The sequence below is a fragment of the Conger conger genome, chromosome 12, assembly GCF_963514075.1.
Source record: "Conger conger chromosome 12, fConCon1.1, whole genome shotgun sequence".
Taxonomy (NCBI): domain Eukaryota; kingdom Metazoa; phylum Chordata; class Actinopteri; order Anguilliformes; family Congridae; genus Conger; species Conger conger.
In genome coordinates, this window is record NC_083771.1 from 18106652 (window position 1) to 18128044 (window position 21393).

General features: G+C 41.6%; 3 protein-coding genes across 3 annotated transcripts in view; 2 read left to right on the forward strand and 1 right to left on the reverse strand.

The window, feature by feature from the left end:
• Positions 1 to 1400: 1400 nt before the first annotated feature.
• On the forward strand, positions 1401 to 7361 carry LOC133142195 (stomatin-like). Its single transcript, XM_061263263.1, has 7 exons — positions 1401 to 1671; positions 2574 to 2692; positions 3680 to 3752; positions 3899 to 3981; positions 4495 to 4698; positions 5140 to 5274; positions 6142 to 7361. Exons 1-7 carry the CDS (start codon positions 1590 to 1592, stop codon positions 6334 to 6336), a joined length of 891 nt encoding a protein of 296 aa, XP_061119247.1. The 5' UTR covers positions 1401 to 1589; the 3' UTR covers positions 6337 to 7361.
• Positions 7362 to 9312: 1951 nt separating this feature from the next.
• On the forward strand, positions 9313 to 13379 carry LOC133142274 (T-cell surface glycoprotein CD8 alpha chain-like). The gene is made up of 7 exons (XM_061263395.1): positions 9313 to 9508; positions 10023 to 10343; positions 10806 to 10919; positions 11683 to 11787; positions 12154 to 12193; positions 12332 to 12393; positions 13180 to 13379. The coding sequence occupies exons 1-6, from the start codon at positions 9463 to 9465 to the stop codon at positions 12381 to 12383; spliced, it is 678 nt and encodes a 225-aa protein (XP_061119379.1). The 5' UTR covers positions 9313 to 9462; the 3' UTR covers positions 12384 to 12393; positions 13180 to 13379.
• A 4853-nt stretch (positions 13380 to 18232) lies between these two features.
• Positions 18233 to 21393, reverse strand: part of LOC133141968 (calpastatin-like) — a 13547-nt gene continuing 10386 nt past the window's right edge. Inside the window, exons 12-14 of the mRNA XM_061262842.1 lie at positions 20620 to 20652; positions 20163 to 20273; positions 18233 to 19629 (exon numbers count right to left, since the gene is read on the reverse strand). Of these exons, the coding sequence (XP_061118826.1) occupies positions 20172 to 20273; positions 20620 to 20652 (135 nt within the window). The 3' untranslated portion in view covers positions 18233 to 19629; positions 20163 to 20171. The remainder of the gene's footprint in view (positions 19630 to 20162; positions 20274 to 20619; positions 20653 to 21393) is intronic.

The following is a 21393-nucleotide window of genomic DNA, read 5'->3' on the forward strand; positions in this document are numbered from 1 at the left end:
TATGCATGTCCGTGTGTGTGTGCGCGCATGCCTACGTGTGTATGTGAGTGTGCATGTGCGTGTGTGTGTGTGTGTGTGCGCGCATGCCTACGTGTGTGTGTGCGTATGCATGTGCGTGTGTGAGGGGGTGGTGCAGGCAGCATTGAGGTACCGTATCTTCATCTTGGCTTTTCAGCTCAGAGCAGCTCATTTCTGTACTGCAACAAACGGGGACCACAGGGAGACCACAGCTGTCACCACAGGAAGAAAGAGACAGAGGGAGGAAGGGAGTAAGAGAGAGATGAGAGGGAGCGTGGATGGATGGTTAGAGGGAAATGGCTTTAGTAGCACAGCTGTGCTGAATGCGCTACAGTATATATACGACAGACTTCAGTGAGAGCAGTCTCTCCTGTACGCTGCGTCTCTCCTCTCTGCCTTTCTCTTCCTCTCTTCCTCTTCCTCGCTTTCTGTCTGCTCTCTCATCATAGTTCAAGACGTATTAGTGAGTCTCTCTCTCTCATGCATTCATCGATCCATTCAGTTTATTACTTGTATAGCGGCATTTCAGGTGGTTCATGAGGTTGTTCAGTCCTTCATAATGCCCACAAGAACTGTTGAGTACTGCAAACATTTCAGTACTGCATTGCGCTGAGGTAATCCATGGTCTATAATTTCGAAGAAAAAAAAAGAAACAAGCTCAATTTCAGATCATAGATAGTCTGTGAGTGACTATGTCCCTCTGATCCCCTGGTGGGCTGCTGTGCAGAGACGACTAAGTTTAGGAGGGAAAGTCTGACTCACAGGCTGAAAGGAAACGTCAATGGAAACAGGAGAAGGCCAGTTAACAGCATACCCTTGTGGCTATGTCCCACTTTCTCATTAGACACCCACCTGAAACCTGAATTCAAGTCAAAGCAAGTTTATTTATATAGTATGTTTCATATACAAAGATAATTAAAAATGCAAAAAGCAAGAATATAAAAAGGCATAAAAAGACATGAAAAAATAAATGTAATGAAGATGCATTATGTTCAGGTACACTTTTTCACTTTTTAATGTGATTTAGGTGATAGATTTTAATGCCATTAAATTAAACGTATATTGTAGTATATTAATATATATTGATTAAGGTAAAAAGAAACCTTAAATGGCTCTATACATACAAAGAGACTTGAGAATTGGTGAGGGTGAAATAGCGTTCAAATATGTGAAGTAAGTGAAACATTATTTAAAAATAATTTATTGTAAGTAATTCAAATCTTTAATATTAATACAGTTTTTTTTTTTTTTTATGTGTTCACCTGTTAACAGAATACTAAATTACCTTTTAGCCTTCGGGAAAATGCATTTTTGTTAAAGGAGTCTATTGATTTTGAAATGTTGTCATATCAGATGGGCTTGATGTTGTATGGTTCTGACGCAGGTTTTCTATTCTATACAATTCGTCTCCTGTCTCGTGACAGAAATGGGCATAACGGTTAATAAACGGTCTGTGGCACATTACTGTGTGTGATAGCGTAGCGAGCGGTTTTCTTTTACATCGACCTAAGTATAAATAACACTTATCCAGCCAGATTGCTTTCTTATGCGCTTGATCAGGCAGCGGGGTCATGATCAGTCAAAGCATGCAAGGCCAAGAAGATAATACAACCCGCACGATGTCCGATGAAAGCAGCAGCGGTCGCAAACCTAGTAAGTTAAGGAATCATTTTCCAGCCACTTCAAGTAGCTAACGTTAGTTAGCCCAGGGCCATATGTAACTAACGTTAGTTAGCTACAAACTTTGTCTGGAGTAGCAAGCAGGCTTGTTTTGGCGTGTCATGCTTTAGATTTTAGTTTTTATTTTGTTACCAGGATGCAAGTGGGGAGGTAGCGACATCTAGTTAGTTATCTGCTCGCTAGCTAACGTTATACCATTTATAGCTAAGTTAGCTAGCTGACGTTAATGATAATTAGTTACAGGTTAGCTAACGTTAGCGGTTTTGTACAGTTGCCTTGCTAGTTACTAACTGTTAAGTTAACTGTTAAGTTAACTAACTATATCCAAGTTTACTGTTATATTTGTGTAATGCCCGGTATGTCAAGTACGTGCAAACTTAATACATAGCTACCGACGTCCACGTTAGCTTACCAGATCAAAGTACAAAAAGTGTCAGTGAAAATTACTCCAGTTGACATTAGCTGCCCAGGCTACAGTCAATCACGATTTTAACTACTCCTACAACTGCAAATACCATGTGCATCCAGCTGACGTTGCATTACTGAATTTTTACAGACTCCAATTGGTAGTAATAGCTTATAGTATATTTATTCATTTATTTGTAATATACTGATCAGTAGGCATATAGATCACAGCTTTGTACTTAAAATAGACTATATTTCAGTGTCTGATAGTACCAGTGATTTGACTAGAAATTTTCAGCATATTGCATTTCTGTCAGGGTTCAAATAAGATAGCAGTCGTCTTTGTGAAAATAGAGTACAACAAAGCTGCAGGTTCCAAACCAGGACATTTTTTATGAGGTGCTAAGAAGAGGAGGGTCTGTGGAGACTCCAGGGTACTGTGTCACCGGCTGATCTCCTGGGTCTTTCAGTTTCTGCGTACCCCGAGAACATGGACAGCAGCTTTGGGGTGTGCGGCTGGCTCCTCATCATCCTCTCTGTCCTGCTGATCATCATCACCCTGCCCATCTCCATCTGGACCTGCATGAAGGTATCCGCACCTCACTTTAGATCCAAACACACCTGGGGCAAATACCTCATCCTTTTGGATTCATATACCTTTCTGTGATCTTGCCTGGTGCAACTGCGCCAACCAAGAGGGCCAGAAGGCGTGGTTTGCAGAGAGTATTTAATAGGTTCCAATACACCACACAAGATTAGTAAAGTGTAGAAATGTATTTTAATCCAAAACAATTATGTATTTCACCCAGGTCTGGATCCTAATGATTTCCCCACACCATCAAGGAAGAAGCTCTGCTGTTTGGGGAAACTGTGGGATCCTGGTCTTGGCATATTTGAGGTAAAGGACCATGTTACCATGAAAAACAATATATATATAAAAAAGAAAAAATTATATTAGTGCAAATATAAATAAATAATAAAACATTTTCATGGTAGTGTGGTCCTTTACCTCATTTGTTTTTGCAGAACCCAGGGCCATATGGTCTGCTGGTATTTATTTACACTGCAATCACCGTCCAGTTCTGGGCCTGTTTCACAAAGCAGGATTTCTGAGTTAGCAGGATTACTTTCCCTGAGTGAAACCCAGATTAGGATTACTGAGTTAGCTGGATAACTGCCCTGAGTAAAACCCACAGGGCAGGATTACTGAGTTAGCAGGATAACTGCACTGAGTAAAACCCACAGAGCAGGATTACTGAGTTAGCAGGATAACTGCACTGAGTAAAACCCACAAAGCAGGATTACTGAGTTAGCAGGATAACTGCCCTGAGTAAAACCCCAAACCCTCCCAAAGGTGGAACATGGACTGAAGTAAAAAGGCACAGTTATCCAGCTCTGTGGGTTTTACAGAGTTATCCAGCTAACACAGTAAATCCTGCATTGTGAAAAGCCTTCCTGGTTATAGCCTATCTGTGTGATCAGTGCTGAGCTGCCGTCAGAACCAGCAGAACCTCAGTATCTCTAGAACCAGGGTCGGGGAGCCCAGCTGACCCGTTTTGTGTTTCGCTTTGTACAGACTGTCAAAGAGTACGAGCGCTCCATCATCTTCCGGCTCGGGAGGGTCCTACGGGGCGGGGCTCGAGGACCGGGTACTGTATGACACCACAGTTTACTTCACAATACGTTGTATACACACACACACACACACACACACTGCACAGAAACAACCTTACACGGTGTGCATGGCTGTTACTGATATTTCTCCGGTTAAGCAGTTGTCTCTTGTGTCCTCCAGGCCTCTTCTTCATACTGCCCTGCACTGACAGCATCATCAACGTGGACATGCGCACTATCACCTTCGACATCCCCCTGCAGGAGGTAAAACCATACATCGCACTCCTCAGTAAAGGGAGGAGACTCTTAGACACTTAGATATGTCATACTCTATGCAGTATGTAAACATGCCTGGGCTGTGTGAGGCCTGTCAGTGAGAGGCATTAGCTTTGTATTCAGCTCTCAAAAATTTGTGCAAAAAAAAAAAAAATTTAAATACAAATAATTCTGGGTCATAATATTCTTTATGTAACTTGTCCTACAAAAAACTGCTATGAATTCAGTGACATCAGTCTTTAGTTTCATCGACAACTGGTTATGATGCTTGGTTGGAATTAACATTTTTATAAGGTAAGATTGCAACTAACTTTCCAAGATATTTAACAAAACTGAATTTGGCGACTTTGAAAGTTGACCTTGAATTTTGAACTTCGTTATGAATGTCTGCTAATGGGGAAAGCCCTGTGACCTAGCGAGTGTACCTTATCAAACTCTTCGTGTCAAATAGTGCTATGAGAAACAAACACCTCTTAATTTAATGATTTTGTTAAATTCAAGGTCCTGACCAAGGACTCTGTCACGGTGAGTGTGGAGGGGGTGGTGTACTATCGGGTGAAGAACGCCACTCTGGCTGTTGCCAACATCACCAACGCCGACTCTGGCACCCGTCTCCTGGCACAGACCACCCTGCGGAACGTCCTGGGCACCAAGAGCCTGGCAGAGCTGCTGTCTGACCGCGAGCAGATCGCCCTGACCATGGAGGTACAGACTGTATCTGTTAACCGTGAGTTAACTTGACCATGGAGGTACAGACCATGTCTGTTAACCGTGAGTTAACCTGACCTGTTTGAGTTAACCTTACCTGTGACCATGGAGGTACAGACTGTGTCCGAGAGCTAACCTTACCATGGAGGTACAGACCATGTCTGTTAACCGTGAGTTAACCTGACCTGTTTTAGTTAACCTTATCTATGACCATGGAGGTACAGACCATATGTGAGAGGTAACCTTACCATGGAGGTGGTATGGTATGAATGGAGAAGTATGAATGGAGAAGCATCAATTGTACAGCGCTTTGGATAAAGGCGCTATATAAATGGCAACCATTTACAATGAGATGAGAAGTGTCCTTTATTTGGAAAGTAGGGGTAGCACAGGAGCACAGCACTAGAGATGACGTTTCCCCCCTCCCCCCCTCTCTAGCTGTCGTTGGACATGGCGTCAGAGGCCTGGGGCATCAAGGTGGAGCGGGTGGAGATTAAGGACGTGAAGCTGCCCCTTCAGCTCCAGAAGGCCATGGCAGCCGAGGCAGAGGCCGCCCGGGAGGCCAGAGCCAAGGTACGCCCCACCCCTTCACACGCTGGGGTGGGGCTAACAGAAATACCCCACCTCTTCACACGCTGGGGTGGGGCTAACAGTGAAATACCCCACCCCTTCACACGCTGGGGTGGGGCTAACAGAAATACCCCACCCCTTCACACGCTGGGGTGGGGCTAACAGTGAAATACCCCAACCCTTCACACGCTGGGGTGGGGCTAACAGTGAAATACCCCACCCCTTCACACGCTGGGGTGGGGCTAACAGTGAAATACCCCACCCCTTCACACGCTGGGGTGGGGCTAACAGAAATACCCCACCCCTTCACACGCTGGGGTGGGGCTAACCGTGAAATACCCCACCCCTTCACACGCTGGGGTGGGGCTAACCGAAATACCCCACCCCTTCACACGCTGGGGTGGGGCTAACAGTGAAATACCCCTCCCCTTCACACGCTGGGGTGGGGCTAACAGTGAAATACCCCACCCCTTCACACGCTGGGGTGGGGCTAACAGTGAAATACCCCACCCCTTCACACGCTGGGGTGGGGCTAACAGTGAAATACCCCACCCCTTCACATGCTGGGATGGGGCTAACAGTGAAATACCCCACCCCTTTACACTCTGGGGTGGGGCTAACTGTGAAATACCCCACCCCTTTACACTCTGGGGTGGGGCTAACAGTGAAATACCCCCCCCCCTTTTTCATGTGCAAGGTAGATTAACCACAACATTTCCCACCCCCATCACATGCAGGGACTGGGTTGTCAGAGACAGAGCCACCAGAGTGGAAGGGGGTGGATGTGTAAAACACGCAAACGTATGACCTGAATTAGCTGATGAAAATGGACTGTATTTAGTGTGAACCGGGGGCGTGGATCCCCTGCAGGTGATCACGGCGTACGGCGAGATGAACGCCTCGCGGGCGCTGAGGGAGGCCTCTCTGGTGATCGCTGAGTCTCCCGCCGCACTGCAGCTGCGCTACCTGCAGACCCTCAACACCATCGCCGCCGAGAAGAACTCCACCATCATCTTCCCCCTGCCCCTGGAGATGTTCCCTGGGTTCACCAGGACCCCCGCCTGACCCTGCCTGACCCCGCCAATAGGGCTCCTCCAACGGGAGATGATGTCATCCGCTGGCATCGGGGTCCATCGAAACACCACCACCTCTGTAGAGAGACCTGAGCCTGACGTTTACCTTAAATAGTTCACTCCTTTCAGGAAAAAAACATTTCCCATTTCCCATTTCTGCAGAAAGAAAGATTTTAAAGCTTTTTAAGTCATTTTGACCCTTTTGACACAGGTCAAATTTCTGCAGATTGCTGACCATTTTAAAAGAAACTTGTTTTCACTCATATATAGAACGAAATTGCTCTTACAAATGAAACCATTCTCAGGGAGCTACAGTTTTCAGCATCTAAAGAGTTATGCTATTTATGTGTTTGTATCTGCCAGGTCAGGTGCAGAAAACTGGTTCTATGTGACTAAATGGGTTTCTGAAACTGTCAAACAGTTCTCACTTCTCTGTTCAGAGTTCGGTAGTTTCAAGAAATAAGCACAAAAAGTTTGTTAGCTTCAGTGTATGTGTGTGTGTTTTTTTTTTGTGTTATGTGTGAGCTGGCATGTGTATGTGTGCGTGTCTGTGTGTGTGTGTGTGTGTGAGAGAGAGAGAGAGAGAGAGAGAGCTTGCATGTGTGTGTGAGTGTGTAAAGTGAGTTCCTGTTGAGGTGGAAAGTCTGGTTGTACAAGGTTTGTCATTTGTAGAGGCAGTTTCCTGTCAGCCCACTCTGACCTGTTATGTGCTTTTGGTAGTCAGAGACAGTGGGTTGTGTGTTCTTAGTGACCATCTAATAAAGACTAAGGCCTGCCATTCCTCTTGTTCATTCTCTGTGGTAAAAGGCTGTGCAGAATATGAAATATATAATTCATGAATTGAACTCTGAAATGTTAGCCTGTCTTCATATGTCGAGTTTTATTCATATTTAATGTTCAGTAATGGCAAGACAGGTTGTGTATTAGCTTGTGTATTACATGTTTTGTTCTGACGTGCCTTTTCAAAGACCTGCACCCATTCCTCTTTTCTTTACTGTCACAGTAAAATTAAAATTTCTGTAGTTTTTAATATAGATTTGATTTTCTAAGAATGTATTTATTTTTGTCTGTAGTTTACTTCATAAATGGAAAAACACCGATTCTCTTTCTCTGTTTCCTGAATTGAATTTGAAAGCATTTCCTGAAGTAAAATGGTCATCTGCATGCCTGAGCAGTGATTTGTATAGTGGAGCTCAGTGTAAAATTGTATGTAAAACAGTTGTCCCAATACCAAAATTTTGACACCGACACCGTAGCTCAATATCGATAACAGATCGATACCATGATAAATCACTGATAATCAAGAAATTCTTATTTAAATGTTTACTTTGCATATATTTTTGCATAAATAAAAACAGCTGAACCTCTTGACCATATCTCCATGCTTTTATACATTTAGTTACTGGCACACGATTGGCTGATTAAATAATTGCATTAACAGTTTCAGATCAGGCTAAAAATTCAAATAAATACTTTTGTAGTATTTGATACTTTTTTAAATAAACAAATTTACATTAAATAAAAAATAAATGTTTGTAAAATATTCATTCCAAACAATATATTCGCACCTATTTCTCAATGTCAATTGTATTTCCTTTGCATCCAATGTGTTCTTTAATGTTGGTGACTGCATTTGTATTTACAGTAAGTAGAGCTTGTTTTTACCCCACCAGGGTCTCGCTCCTGGCCTGTGGTTTAGTGAGCAAACTTTCTTTGCAGCTGATTGGTGGGCTGCAGTCCTGCGAGCGCATGCAGACCACCCCGTGCTGCGCACGGGATGCTCTGCAAGATTCGTGCAGTTACACTCGTTTTAATTTTGCGTTTAAGTGAGACTTTTCTTGAGGATGTGGTCAGGATGAAAGCTGCAATGTAGGAGACGCATAGATTATGTACTACCCCTCTTAGATGTAGTCGGAATTTTTTAATGCGGAATCTTTCAGTTGGTTGATTTGCTGTATAGCCTGTAGCTATAATTGTTTATTTCGCACGACAGTAAAAGTGGGCCCTTATTGAATTGTAGGATAATTCCAGTAGAATGTGTCATGATGTGTGTGAGTCTTTATTTGGTATTTAAATATTGAATCTTTTTTAGATTTTGTTAATCGGCTTTCTTTCAGTGCTCCAGCTGTCACAATGAATAGTGATTTCATCTCTCAGTCAAATCAATAAATAAATTAAGGAAACATGAAAAAGCACCAGCATAGGCTGGTGCATAGGCTAAACCTCCAGTAAACACGAGTAATTCACTAGCCGAGTGAGTGCGGCCTAAATCGTGAAGTACTACGATATAAAAGTACAGCCCACCTCGTGTTTATTATAGACTATATTGGATATTTTTTATAATGGCCTAGAAAAATGTTACATTTGGTAATGTATGCTTTTATATGATTATTTTTACGTGTCAACACACCTCACTACCAATCAAAGCAGCGTATTTATTTGCAAAAGGCATGAACACACACCGCTTGATAAAAAGGCTACCGCTGACTTTTCTCAAATTGTAAAAAATGGCTAGTATAGTAGAGAGAGAGAGATTTATATTAGCAACACATTTTATTGAACATTCATCCAATTACAATTATTTAGGATCAAACTCAGTTCAACGGGAAACTTCAAAAATGCAGTGAATGAACTATGGGAGTCTTCTATTCATTACAGAGCTTCCAATTAGAATTTGGTTTAAATTATTTGAAGCTATAATTGAACCAATTGCTCTTTATGGCAGTGAGGTGTGGGGTCCACTCAGCAGTCGTAGAATTTGGCAAATTGGACAAACATCCAATTGAAACCCTGCATGCAGAATCTTGAAGTTACATAGAAACCCAACAAATAATGCATGCAGAATTAGGCCAATAGTCTACCCACTACTCATCAAAATACAAAAAAGGGCGATCAAATTTTTGAAGCACTTAAAACATAGTGACCCCCACTCATATCAATACAAAGCTCTGCGATACCAAGAGTTGAGCAAAGAAAAAATTCCCCTCACTCAGCTGGCCCTGAACCTTAGCTCTCATACACTAACACATACTAAGGGGAGAGAGAAAGAAAGAGAGTGAGAGAGAGACTCTCAACATCACTTTAAGGAGGACATATCTCATGCTCACACGGAAAGAAAATGTTGCAATTTGAGCGGGTATTTATCCTTCTGGTGATCTTTCAGTGTGAGTATGCAATCTTTATATATTTTTTAATAATTGTATTTTAATTAGTTAATATCAGGTGTTTATATGCAATAGGCTAAACACGACATGTGATCAAACAATTCACAGGTAGCTCACTTTCATACAAACGAATACCCAAAATCAAAAATTTGGAAGCACAAACGGTATGCTACCAGATTACCAACATGAACATACAGTAGCCTATGCCCAGGAGTTGATTTGCCCAAAGAAGCACTGTGTCGCTGTCTTTGTAACAACAACCCCCACAAACAAACAAAACATTATTAGAAATGCACATTCAAATCATAGTTATAGTCTGTGATATAAACTATAGCCTAAACTATTAGGGGTACTGTAAAAAATGCCTGTCCTTTATTTTTTCTGGCTCGCCTTGAAGTAATACAGTTGTAGGCTAAATTAATTCACATATGCTACATCTTCAAATATGGTCCGTTATAACTTAATTTCGTAAGCTCATTATGCAAACTAACATAAAATTATTTCTTGTTTTCAGATACACATCAAGCGCCGAAAGTTACATTTTATAAAGAAAAAGAAAAAGTGCCTATAAACTGTGATCCACCGATCAAGGGCTCTGTGATAACTTGGTTCCGAGTACGGGAGGATAAAATTGACTTCTTAGGAACATTCACTAGAACTGGTGAGGAAAAAAAGAATGCATATCCCACACTTTTCAGCACTGAACGGATCAGGCAGAACACCTTAACTCTGATAGAGTTCCAAAAGGCACGAGACAGCGGGACTTACTACTGTAGTTCATTCAACAATAATATCTTAAACTTCGGGAAGGCAACTCACATCGATGGAGTTCCAGGTCAGTATCGTTCGTAATTCAATACAAATAATATTATTATTCACATTAATATTATGAACAATAACATAGCATACGCAGTATTATAATATGCGTATTATTATTATTATTATTATTATTATTATTATTATTATTATTATTATTATTATTATTATATCAATATATTTTAAATAATAAGAAATATTATATTTTAATAATAAATCATTATTATTATTATTTGTAGTAATAGTATTAGTAATGTAACTAAATATGTTGATATTACGATTATTACTATTATTATTAACATATTTTGAATGAGAATAAATATGATAATTGTGATTATTTTGCTATAACAGCATTACTACTACTTTTACTACTACTACTACTGCTAATAACAATGATAATAAAACAGCAAATTATTGTCACCTTTTATGTACAAAAATAATGTAAAATACTACTGGTCATTTCTCCTTGAACTGCCTTCAGAAGCAAAACCAACCACCATGACAGCACCACCTCCAGCATTACCCAGACCCAGACCCAGCAACAGTACCTGCTTCTCAGTCCCCTGCACCTGCAAACGACCCATGGACATCAAGGGTAGGGCTCCACTTCACCACTGTATAGATCAGTGGTCACCAACCCTGTTCCTGGAGATCTACCATCCTGTAGGTTTTCATTGCAACCCAAGTTTGGCACACCTGATTCTATTAATTAGCAGCTCAACAGGATCTTTAGCTGTTGAATGAGGTGTACTTTGCTGAGGTTGGAGTGAAAACCAACAGGACAGTAGAGCTCCAGGAACATGGTTGGTGACCCCTGGTATAGATCCACACAGTGTACTGCTGCATGTGCTTCTGCTCTACTGCACTGTTATGCGACTGCACTCTTCACACAATGAATGGATATATAGATGGATGGATAGATAGATCGATAGTCAGACAGATATATTGACAGATAGATAGATATATGGATGGATCTTTAATTTCATATGATATTTCAGCAATGATATTGCTGTTTCTCAGCTGACTGATACTGAAGGCGACAAACTGTTCATCTGTCTATTTCATATGACACACTAACACACACAGGAGCATGCACACACAAACACACACATGCAGAGACACACACAACCCACACTTGCATGCACAAACACACACACACACACACACACACACATAACACACTCACATACACATACATACACTCAGAAACACAAACACGCAACACACACGAATACAGACACACTCACATACACGCACATGCAGAGACACACACAAAACACACTCACATACACAAACACACAACACGCATGCCCACACACACAGACACAAAAAATATTGTTTTTGCTCCCCCCCTCCAGTGTTGGACTCCAAGATAAAATGTGAGCTGATGATTTTTGCCCCTCTGGCTGGCGGCTGTGCTTTACTGATCCTCATCCTCATCATCACCATCTGTTACTGCAACCGTGAGTGCTTTACATGGGCCACACCCTGTCAGGGTCTGTCAGGGTCCTGTGACCTACATCATTATCAACTGTAGGAATTTACCAGACCGAAATATGAAGAATAATAATCTGAAATCCTTTAACTCTCAGAACACCAGTAAAGTAAGTGAGTAAAAAAAAAAAGTTTTAATTTTTTTAGTACCGACATTAAAATAGGACATTTGGACCATTTGGTTGTGTGATGTAATTCTACCTTATTTCATTGACATTGCTCTATATCGTACTGCTTTAAAGACATTAACAATTTGGCCCTAAAGGTATATGCCAACACAATGGTACTGTCATTAGAAAGACAATTAATCATTATTTTTCGGTTTTAATTTTCAGGAATAAGAACGAAGCGATGCCCCCACCATTACAAAAGAAGGTGAATCGTCTTCTTCTGTTATTGGCCTAATTCTGCATCTGAAAGTGTAATGTACTGTTGTATAAATAAATGAAGCTCTAGTTCAGTAAGTGGGCCTCGCCACAGTATCTCATGAGAAGTTTCTCACTGCCCACGCAGGCCAAAAAACTCAGCGACAGTGCGACAAGCCATGCCTGACAGATACGTCTAAACCAGAGCAGGTATGTGTATTAGCCTTTGAAGACTAGGCTATGTTCTGAAAACATGCATGTTTTTGTCCAATAAATATACAGCCCTGTGTTTAGTACTCTTTTGCATGAGCTGATGAGCATTATGTGGGTTTATGTGGCTACAGTATAAATAAATTGGTTATGTTTGAACTGAGAAATGTAACATTCTTCCAGTTGACACAAATATGAAATCTAACACAATGAGATCCAAATGGTGCCAATCCGCTTCAGGATTTTGTGCGAACTTCTGCTCTTAATTATCTAATTAGCTAAATAATGTCTTGATCAGATATTAGTATATGCACCAACTACGGCTGCAGACTGCTAGTGTATCCTGTAGATTTTACTCTGCTGAAGTACAGGAGTGAACCAGCATAATTTCTAGAGCTGTCAGAAAAATAAATGAAGGTACCTGGTTGGAACAAAACCCCGCTCGCAGACCGGCAGTCCCGGAGTTGAGCACCCCTGGCTCAGTACATTGGCTCAGTAGGTCAGGAGGTAAGAACAGTCACCTGGCAGTCGGGGGTAGCCAGTTTGATCCCTGGGTGTGTCCCTGAGCTCCTGACGAGCTGGTTGGTGCCTTGCGTGGAGAGTGTGTGTGAATGGGTGAATGAGAAAAGGCGCATGTACAGCGCTTAAAGGCGCTATGCAGACCATTTACCATCATGACTAAGGGCAGAAACACACTAGCAGTAGGCTTGTAGGCTAGTTGTAGAAGCAGGCTACAGTAGAAACAACAACCATATTTATATTATTTTCCTTTCTGTTTGTTGGCAGTGCTGATGATCGAGCTTCTTGGAAACGCGTAAAAGTCCCGCATAAAACGACTCGTCACTGCCACTCGCCATGACTCCGCTGTACGCGCAGACTGCCGTCGACACCCAGAGAAGATACTGCGCAGATGCCTGTCAGCACACAGACGAAAAATCACGATCATCCGAATCCCATCAAGATAAAAAAAATAAAAATAATCATTATAGGCTCCATCCATCCATCCATTATCTGAACCCGCTTATCCTGATCAGGGTCGCAGGGGGGCTGGAGCCTATCCCAGCATACATTGGGCGAAAGGCAGGAATACACCCTGGACAGGTCGCCAGTCCATCGCAGGGCACACACACCATTCACTCACACACTCATACCTACGGGCAATTTAGACTCTCCAATCAGCCTAACATGCATGTCTTTGGACTGTGGGAGGAAACCGGAGTACCCGGAGGAAACCCACGCAGACACGGGGAGAACATGCAAACTCCGCACAGAGAGGCCCCGGCCGACGGGGATTCGAACCCAGGACCTCCTTGCTGTGAGGCGGCAGTGCTACCCACTGCACCATCCGTGATCATTATAGGCTAAAGAACGGAATTTCTGAACTGATGCCAGTGAATCCAGAATGTTAAATATATACTTCTCTAATATTCCGCAGGTGTAAATTACACTAAATTAACCATAATCAGTTTTCAATCAGGATCATCATTCATAAATGCAGTAGCCTACTTGTTTGTATTTGTAAACCTGTTAATTCATTTTCATCATCGATTCTGCTTCAACATGTAATACAAGTGATACAAAACATTTGTGCGAATGTAGATACAATTATGCTCTTTTATGTACACATGCATGGGAAACATTTTAAAACCGTTAATAGATATTTTATACGTCAAACATACGTCAATGTTTTTCATGTCAAAAAGTACAATTTCAACTCATTGATGTTTTTCTTCTATGCTATAATTCATTTTCAAACAATTATCAATATTGAAAATGATGCCCTCCCGTTTTTCTTTCGTTAGACTACAACATGCGGCCACTAGCTACAATTCTAGCAATAATGCACTGTTGGATCACATTTGGTTGTCACATTTACTTTGGAGTTGGTTGTCACATGTAATTTTTCATGTCAAATCTATAGCCTAAAAGAAATGGCCCTACACATTTGAAATAGTATCTGGTTATGTCCATCAAAGACATGTGCTTTTTACCTAAGCAGTACCCTACCCGTAATGGGGTTGGTTGTCACAAAGTGACAGGTTGTCTTTGTGAGTTTCTGACTTTTTCTTATATAATTACAAGAGGATAAAAGGTACACATCCTATTACCCGAGACTTAACGGTTGCTTAACTTAGTTAAGTTAACTTAATCACTAGTGTTTAAATTACTCTTACAGGGCTGTGCAAAAGTCTTAGGCACCTGTATAACATTCCGTACAGATAAGATTTTTGTGACCACCCTTCGGCGTTAAAACCGGATCACTTCTCTGAGATATAGAACTGCAGGACAGCGTTGGCTAAGACAATCAGCAGGGAGGTTGTTCCAAGCATGCTGGAGAACTTGCCGCAGTTCTTCTGCAGACTGGTTGGGTACACGCTTCTGAGCTCAGACTGCTTTGATCAAGTTTTTATGTAAAAAGTAGTCAATTGCTTACAGTTATATGTTACTTTTTTAAATTAAATACAAAAATGTCTGGAAATGTCAAATGTGTTCTTTTATACATACACACACACACACCCCAAAAAAACATATCTATATATATGTTACATAAAGATTGGTCATACAGGCTATGTTTCAATCACTTCCGTTTAGTTTGTACGGCACACAGAGTCAGCTGTCACAGATCCAGGCAAACAAAAAAGTCTGGAAGAACCACTACCAAAGCTCCATAGTATTCGGAAGACATATTTTTCTTGATTTGGCTCTGCACTGTAGCTGTAGGAGAGCTGTAGGATCACATACAATAGAGCCCCATTGCACTCACCTCAGTGTCACGGTCACAGGGCTGTCTAGCTGTAGAATGAAGAATTCATTATTTACCTCAAAAGCTATGCTTCTCCCTCGTGGCTAAAAATGGAATGGCAACATTATAGACCCCATTTACAAATAACAAAAGACGCAGCAAAACTATGTTCCTTTTATTCTTGAAGTCTTTTTATACAACACTTTTGTTTTGTGACTAAGATTGAGAGCAAAAGACCCAGAGGCAATGATTAAATATATTAAAAATGTTTTACAAAATGAAATAAGGCACTTTCTGGTAAAGCACTTTTCCCACATGACAGTACTATGGCCTTTAGAGTTCTTGACAGTTAACTGGGAGTGTAGTTAATTTAGGCCTAGCACACGCACATTCGGCTAAAACCCATTTCGAAACCCGTTTCAGAATATTGAAACTGCCAAATTCATACTATCAGGTGTTGTGAAAACATTTTCATTGAAAACCACTTGGGACTGGAAATACTTTGAAAACCCTAGACTGATTTTAGCCATGTAGCTTACAGGATCGGTTGTCAAAACCTAGGCCTACCTGTGGAATAATTTCTTTGCATTATAAATAACTGTCATTACTTCACATTTTGACAGTTTAATATTTTATTTGAATGTAATAATCATATCTTATTTCGATATTATGGCTGCCAATCGTAGTTCAATTTGGACTGAGGGCATCACAATTGGAAAGCGATAAATCTATCCATGTTGCTAATTTCATTTTTGTCAACTGTAAACGTTATATAGCTAACGCAAAAAGATCGAACCCACCATCAAGGAAATATGGAGCGTATTCGGTTTTGAAAACCAAATGTATTTGAGTAATGTGTAGTCAGATGAAGGTAGCAAAACCTCTCAATGTTTTGAAATGACAACTGCTAGTGTGTACGAAGCCTAAAACATTTCAGACACATTTAAAAACTAAAACCACAAGCGTGTACAGGGCCTGAGAAAGCAACTTTTAGTGTAATTGTTACATAATAGCCTAGCCTTCATTTGAAATGGCTACTTTCATTTTGTGAGATTCCCTGAGAATATACCATAATATCTAAAACCATTGCATAGAAAAGCTCTGACAGTCATGGACAAGCAAGTAACATGTCATTCCTGTAGGCTAATTGATACATACACAGACCCACTCCCTTAACATTTATTCATATTCCATATTCATATTCTTGCGATGGACTGGCGACCTGTCCAGGGTGTATTCCTGCCTTTCGCCCAATGTATGCTGGGATAGGCTCCAGCCCCCCTGCGACCCTGTTCAGGATAAGCGGGTTAAGATAATGGATGGATGGATGGATATTCATATTCAACATTTTTTTTTTTTTGCTTGGCATTCCATATAATAAATGGTAAACATTAGGTCCTTTATGACATTCCTCCATGTTTGCTGTAATCCATTAAATAATACCACATACACACATTTACTTTTTCAAGTTCTAAAAGACTTGTAATATTTAGCCCTTCTAAACCCTTTATGGAATCCCAGCAGGGGCATGCTTGTTATTTTATATTATACTTGAGATGTCTATTATTTGTATTAAAGATATTTGTCTCAACAAATATATTCTCAAAAAACATAGCCAACATAGCAAAAAAAAAAAACTATAACTTTGATAACCATGGCACAACATCTCTTCTTGAGAAAGAACAAACATTAACCGAAGACCCATAACCGTAATGTTGCCATTTCAGCAAGCAGGTATGTGAACAAACTTGGATTTGAATCCTTTCCTTAAAATGGCTATTATTGGCTCTTGCCTAGTGGACAAACAAAACTTGATAAGACTATGGCTATGTAGGCTATGTAACATTAAACAGTTATAGGCAAGTTTCACCCAAACTGAAGATCTTATCTGCACAGTAGGCTACACCCAGGGATTGTCGTTTCAGTTAAGTGCACTTAGAAATGAAGACATGCATCTAAAACCCTATTGGGGTAAATCAGTAGATCCTTTTTAATATTATGTGAAAGAATGAAAAGGAATAAAAATGATTAGCAAGATTCAAAAGATACATGTCAAGATAAACTCATTTACTACCTGTACACACGGTGCTGTACACTGGTGTCTTTATGTGCATAGTAGGAAGTTTATATGTACTGTAGACCTATCGAATGCGTTTCAGGGAGTATGCTAAACAAATTTCAAATATTTTCAACTGCTCCTCAAGATCGGTGAATTTCGCACAGAATTTTGCCACCAGGACCAGGACACCCTAAAACACCCGACAGTTTCTTCCCTCTGTAGAACCCGCACAGCTAGACCAATGAGGGAATAGCTGGAGGTGAAGGGACGACGAGTTTTTCCCTGGCTGTTGAAGTGAATGAGAGATTTTAATTATCATCCTCCGCACACGGACAGAGCACAATTATGTTTAGGAATATACTGGGTCCGTTATCACGGGTCGGATATGGATTGACCTGCCCCATATCCCGCTTACAGCTGGCCTGAAACAGATCAGTAAAATTCCTAATATTCTCCGTTCGTAAACGGGGCCGTATTAAAGCTTAGTGGTTACTATCGTTCCACTCGTTTATCTGACTCCATTTAAGATATATAATTTAGAAATTTGGGTTTGAAATTTACGCGAACCTCGGGAGTGATTACACTCGACTCGTACCTGCGCCACTATTACTCAATATATGTTCTCGCGATTAACATTATTGCTGAATATCTCAGTTCGGTGTAGAACTCAGAGGCTGAGGGTCCAGTCAACACAATACATGCAAAACTGCCATGATAGTTGCGAGCCCAGGTCGGCGTAGCATTAACTGGGCTCCTTAGAGCTAATTTGACAGGAACCAGCGCCGTAACGCCCAGGGGTTCCCTTCGCGTCAAACCACAAGAGCCGTGCCTAACCGACCCTTTACGTTGGCAGAAACTTGCTGGCCTCACAGCTTAGAACTATCACACCTGTACCAAGCTGCCGATCGGTCAGTCTTTGGTCCCCATTGTCCCCCTTAATATTCAGTTGTAATTTAGGCTGAAAAGGTACAAGATGAATTGGAGTCATGGAGATCACGCAAGTTACAAACAAAATAATTTATTTGCAGTTAGCCTAGAATAACACAGTCAATTACGAATAGACAAATTGAAAATAAAAAGAATAGAGTGAAATAGTCTTACCCAGCCTGCTTTCGCTACACACATATACAAAGTATGCACAGTGTGGGAAGTCGAGTGCGATCTTCCCTGATAGGCTTGTCTCCCTGGCTTTTATGCCAAATCATGTGTTTGATCCAGGCGGCAGTGCCATAAATTAGCCTGGTGGGGTTGTCAAATCTGGAATTTAGACCCCCACCGTTGGGGGTTGTTGCGTAGGGAAAATGAGATGATTACCAAGAGAGGACGTGTAGGTTTTCCCTTGAGTTATTGAAACTATGTTTTATTAAAATCCATTTGGTATGAAATGTATCTCATCTGATTCCTTGATTTTACTGGATCACATCCATACCAAACAGATTATCCTAATGTTTTGTTATGGTGCAGTTATCATGAAACCTCCCTCCTGTGTATCCATTTTACATGTAATTCATGTTATTACTACAATGGGCATAATGCAATACAACAAGGATCACATGGGCAATGTTTACAATATTTTACCGGGTCTATTGACCATCTCAACAACAGTTTTGAGGTTTTCATCCAAGAGAGTAGTCCCTGGGGTAATGACAGCAGTGCCCAAAGGATGGCACTGTGGTACTGCCCGGAGTCTTTCCCCCTGGAAGTGACCAGGTGTGGGGTCATAAGATTTTAGGCACATTCTTTTCCCAGGAGTTTTAATGGCCCTCATGGCGGGAACCGCTCATCCACCCACCATATATCTATCCCTTATCTTCTTGGCGTCAATCGTCTGAAACTCCCCAAAAGGTACTACAAACAGTATTGTCCTTTGTCCCTTTTGACACATACCAGAACCCCCAGCTCACAGGCTCCTCACAAATGGCAGAGTCACACTTTGCCTTCCTCCAGAACCCCCAGCTCACAGGCTCCTCACAAATGGCAGAGTCACACTTCGCCTCCCTCCTACACCTCCGAGACTCCAGACCGCAGCGATCTCTACGAGTGAATTTGAAATCTTCACCCCCCATCCGCCTCCCCTCCCAGGGCAGTTGTCTGGTCACAGGCTCCAGCTCCCCAGTCCCACCAGTAAGTTTCCAGATGGACTATACACACATAATCCCCTACAGGACCCAGGAAAATAAAGTCAAACCCTGCGGATTGCTTGTGCAAGAAATAAACAAAACAAAACAAAACAAAAAACCCCAAAGCAGCACAATCTTCTGTCATGCATGAACTCAAGCGGGAAAAGCCGTGTCTCAGAGTGTGTGAGCGTGTTTTTTGTCTTTATCTTCTATATGTTTCACTCTTTAAAATAAAAAAGTTTTTTCAGAGGAGCTCGCCATGGTGACACCTGCTCTCCATCCAGGTGGTAGGGAAGGTATTTGGCATGTGGAACCTGCGTGGAAAACAACCAGGGAAACGTCTGAGAATGTGAAGCAGGAATGTGTACCAGACCTGGGCCAAAAGCGTCATCTGTTTTTCTACGCTTTACTGAGCTTGTCTGGTGTATTGAGACCAATGAAATACTCTCAAAAACCACAAACCCTGCCTTCTGGTACTATTGGTTGGCTTAACTGCACCAGGCAAGATCAATCGAGCACAGAAAAGTATTTGAATCCAAAACAACAAACAATGTATCTGATCCAGGTCTGATATGTACTGCCCTCACAGAACAAAGACTGGTTTGCGGACATTCTGAGTTTTAAATGTTGTAATATATTGTCTACAACACCCATACATTTGCACATACTGAATTTAACCAATACAGATTAATATATTGGCTGCTTTCTGGATTTTGCTTTTACAGCTAAAACCTGAATAGAAAATTTCCGTTGAGTTTGCACTAAATTATAACACCAGGATATCATAGTAACTGAGCATCACCTGATTCCTCAGTGGCTTATTAAATGAGCATGTGCAGGCTCTTACCTTACTGATCTAGCTTTTACTGCTTTTCTTGGCGGGGGAGGTGGGCACCACGTCGGACGTCAGCTGCTCAGACAGATCATCGATAGCCGACGTGTCCGCCACGGCCTGCTTCTGCAACGGGGGTGAAGCAGGTTTCAGCGGGCGAAACACACGCTATACCGCGCTGCGGCTCAATGCTAGCCTTGGGCACGAGCAGACTGCGGCTGTAACTGTACGGAAGTTAAGACGCTAACCTGAAATCCCAAAGAAGACCAACTCAAATTGTAATCTTCAGCTCGTGTGATGCAGCTTTGACGCTAGTTGGGATTAAGGTTTGTATCTAGTCCATGCACCGAACAGAAATCAGCACACTAAGTGCTAAGTAGCTTTTATTTAGTGCTGTTAGTGTACCAGACTAGGTGGTCATTATCACCAGTGGACATACAGTTGGCATGCCGTTTCCTGTGCCAGCTCTTACCTTTGATCTAGACTTTGGTTTCCCACTCTTGGCCTGCAATGGGATATATCCACCACTCGGTCAGATTTCCCATTATGCATTTACACAGCATTGACAAGTCCCTCCATGCACCACACGTGCACTACAAGGCTATATCACCCCGTGTTAATTCATCCGAAGCCATTAACACTGTTAATTTTGAAAGAGGCTGTCATTTGGCTGTCATTTGCATGCAAACAATATGGACGTGAACTAGTTAACTAGACTGAAAAATAATATAATGTTTTTGCAAACATGCATTTGTTTTTGTAATCTTAGTTAAAATACAAGTTGTGTGGTGTCTCGGTGGCGCAGCCTGTAGAGCACTGTGTCGAGGACCCGGCCCTAGGCCCCCCTGATGAGAGATTGACGGGGATGGGTTAAGAAGGAATGCATTGTTAACCCCTCGCACACGCCATCGAGGTGGTAGTAAGAAGTATGTGGTTCAGAGATAATGAGCAGCCATACTTGTCAGTAGAGGAGTCTGAAGTCGGGGGACTTAGATTTAGGGTTTTAAGGAGCAAGGTTAAAGTTCTGACTGAGAATACCCCAACCCTACAGGGGAGGGGCACAATGCCTGGCTAAAGAGAAAAAAAATAAGGAAAACGGAAGGGATGTCAATACCGAAAGAATATTAAGAGGCTTTAAGGGCCTTCCTGATTATAGCACAAATAATTTATCAGATAGATTCAAAGGACTAACAGTGGAAGAGTTAAATGATGATTTACACTCAGCTATTGGCTGGATGTCCTTTGT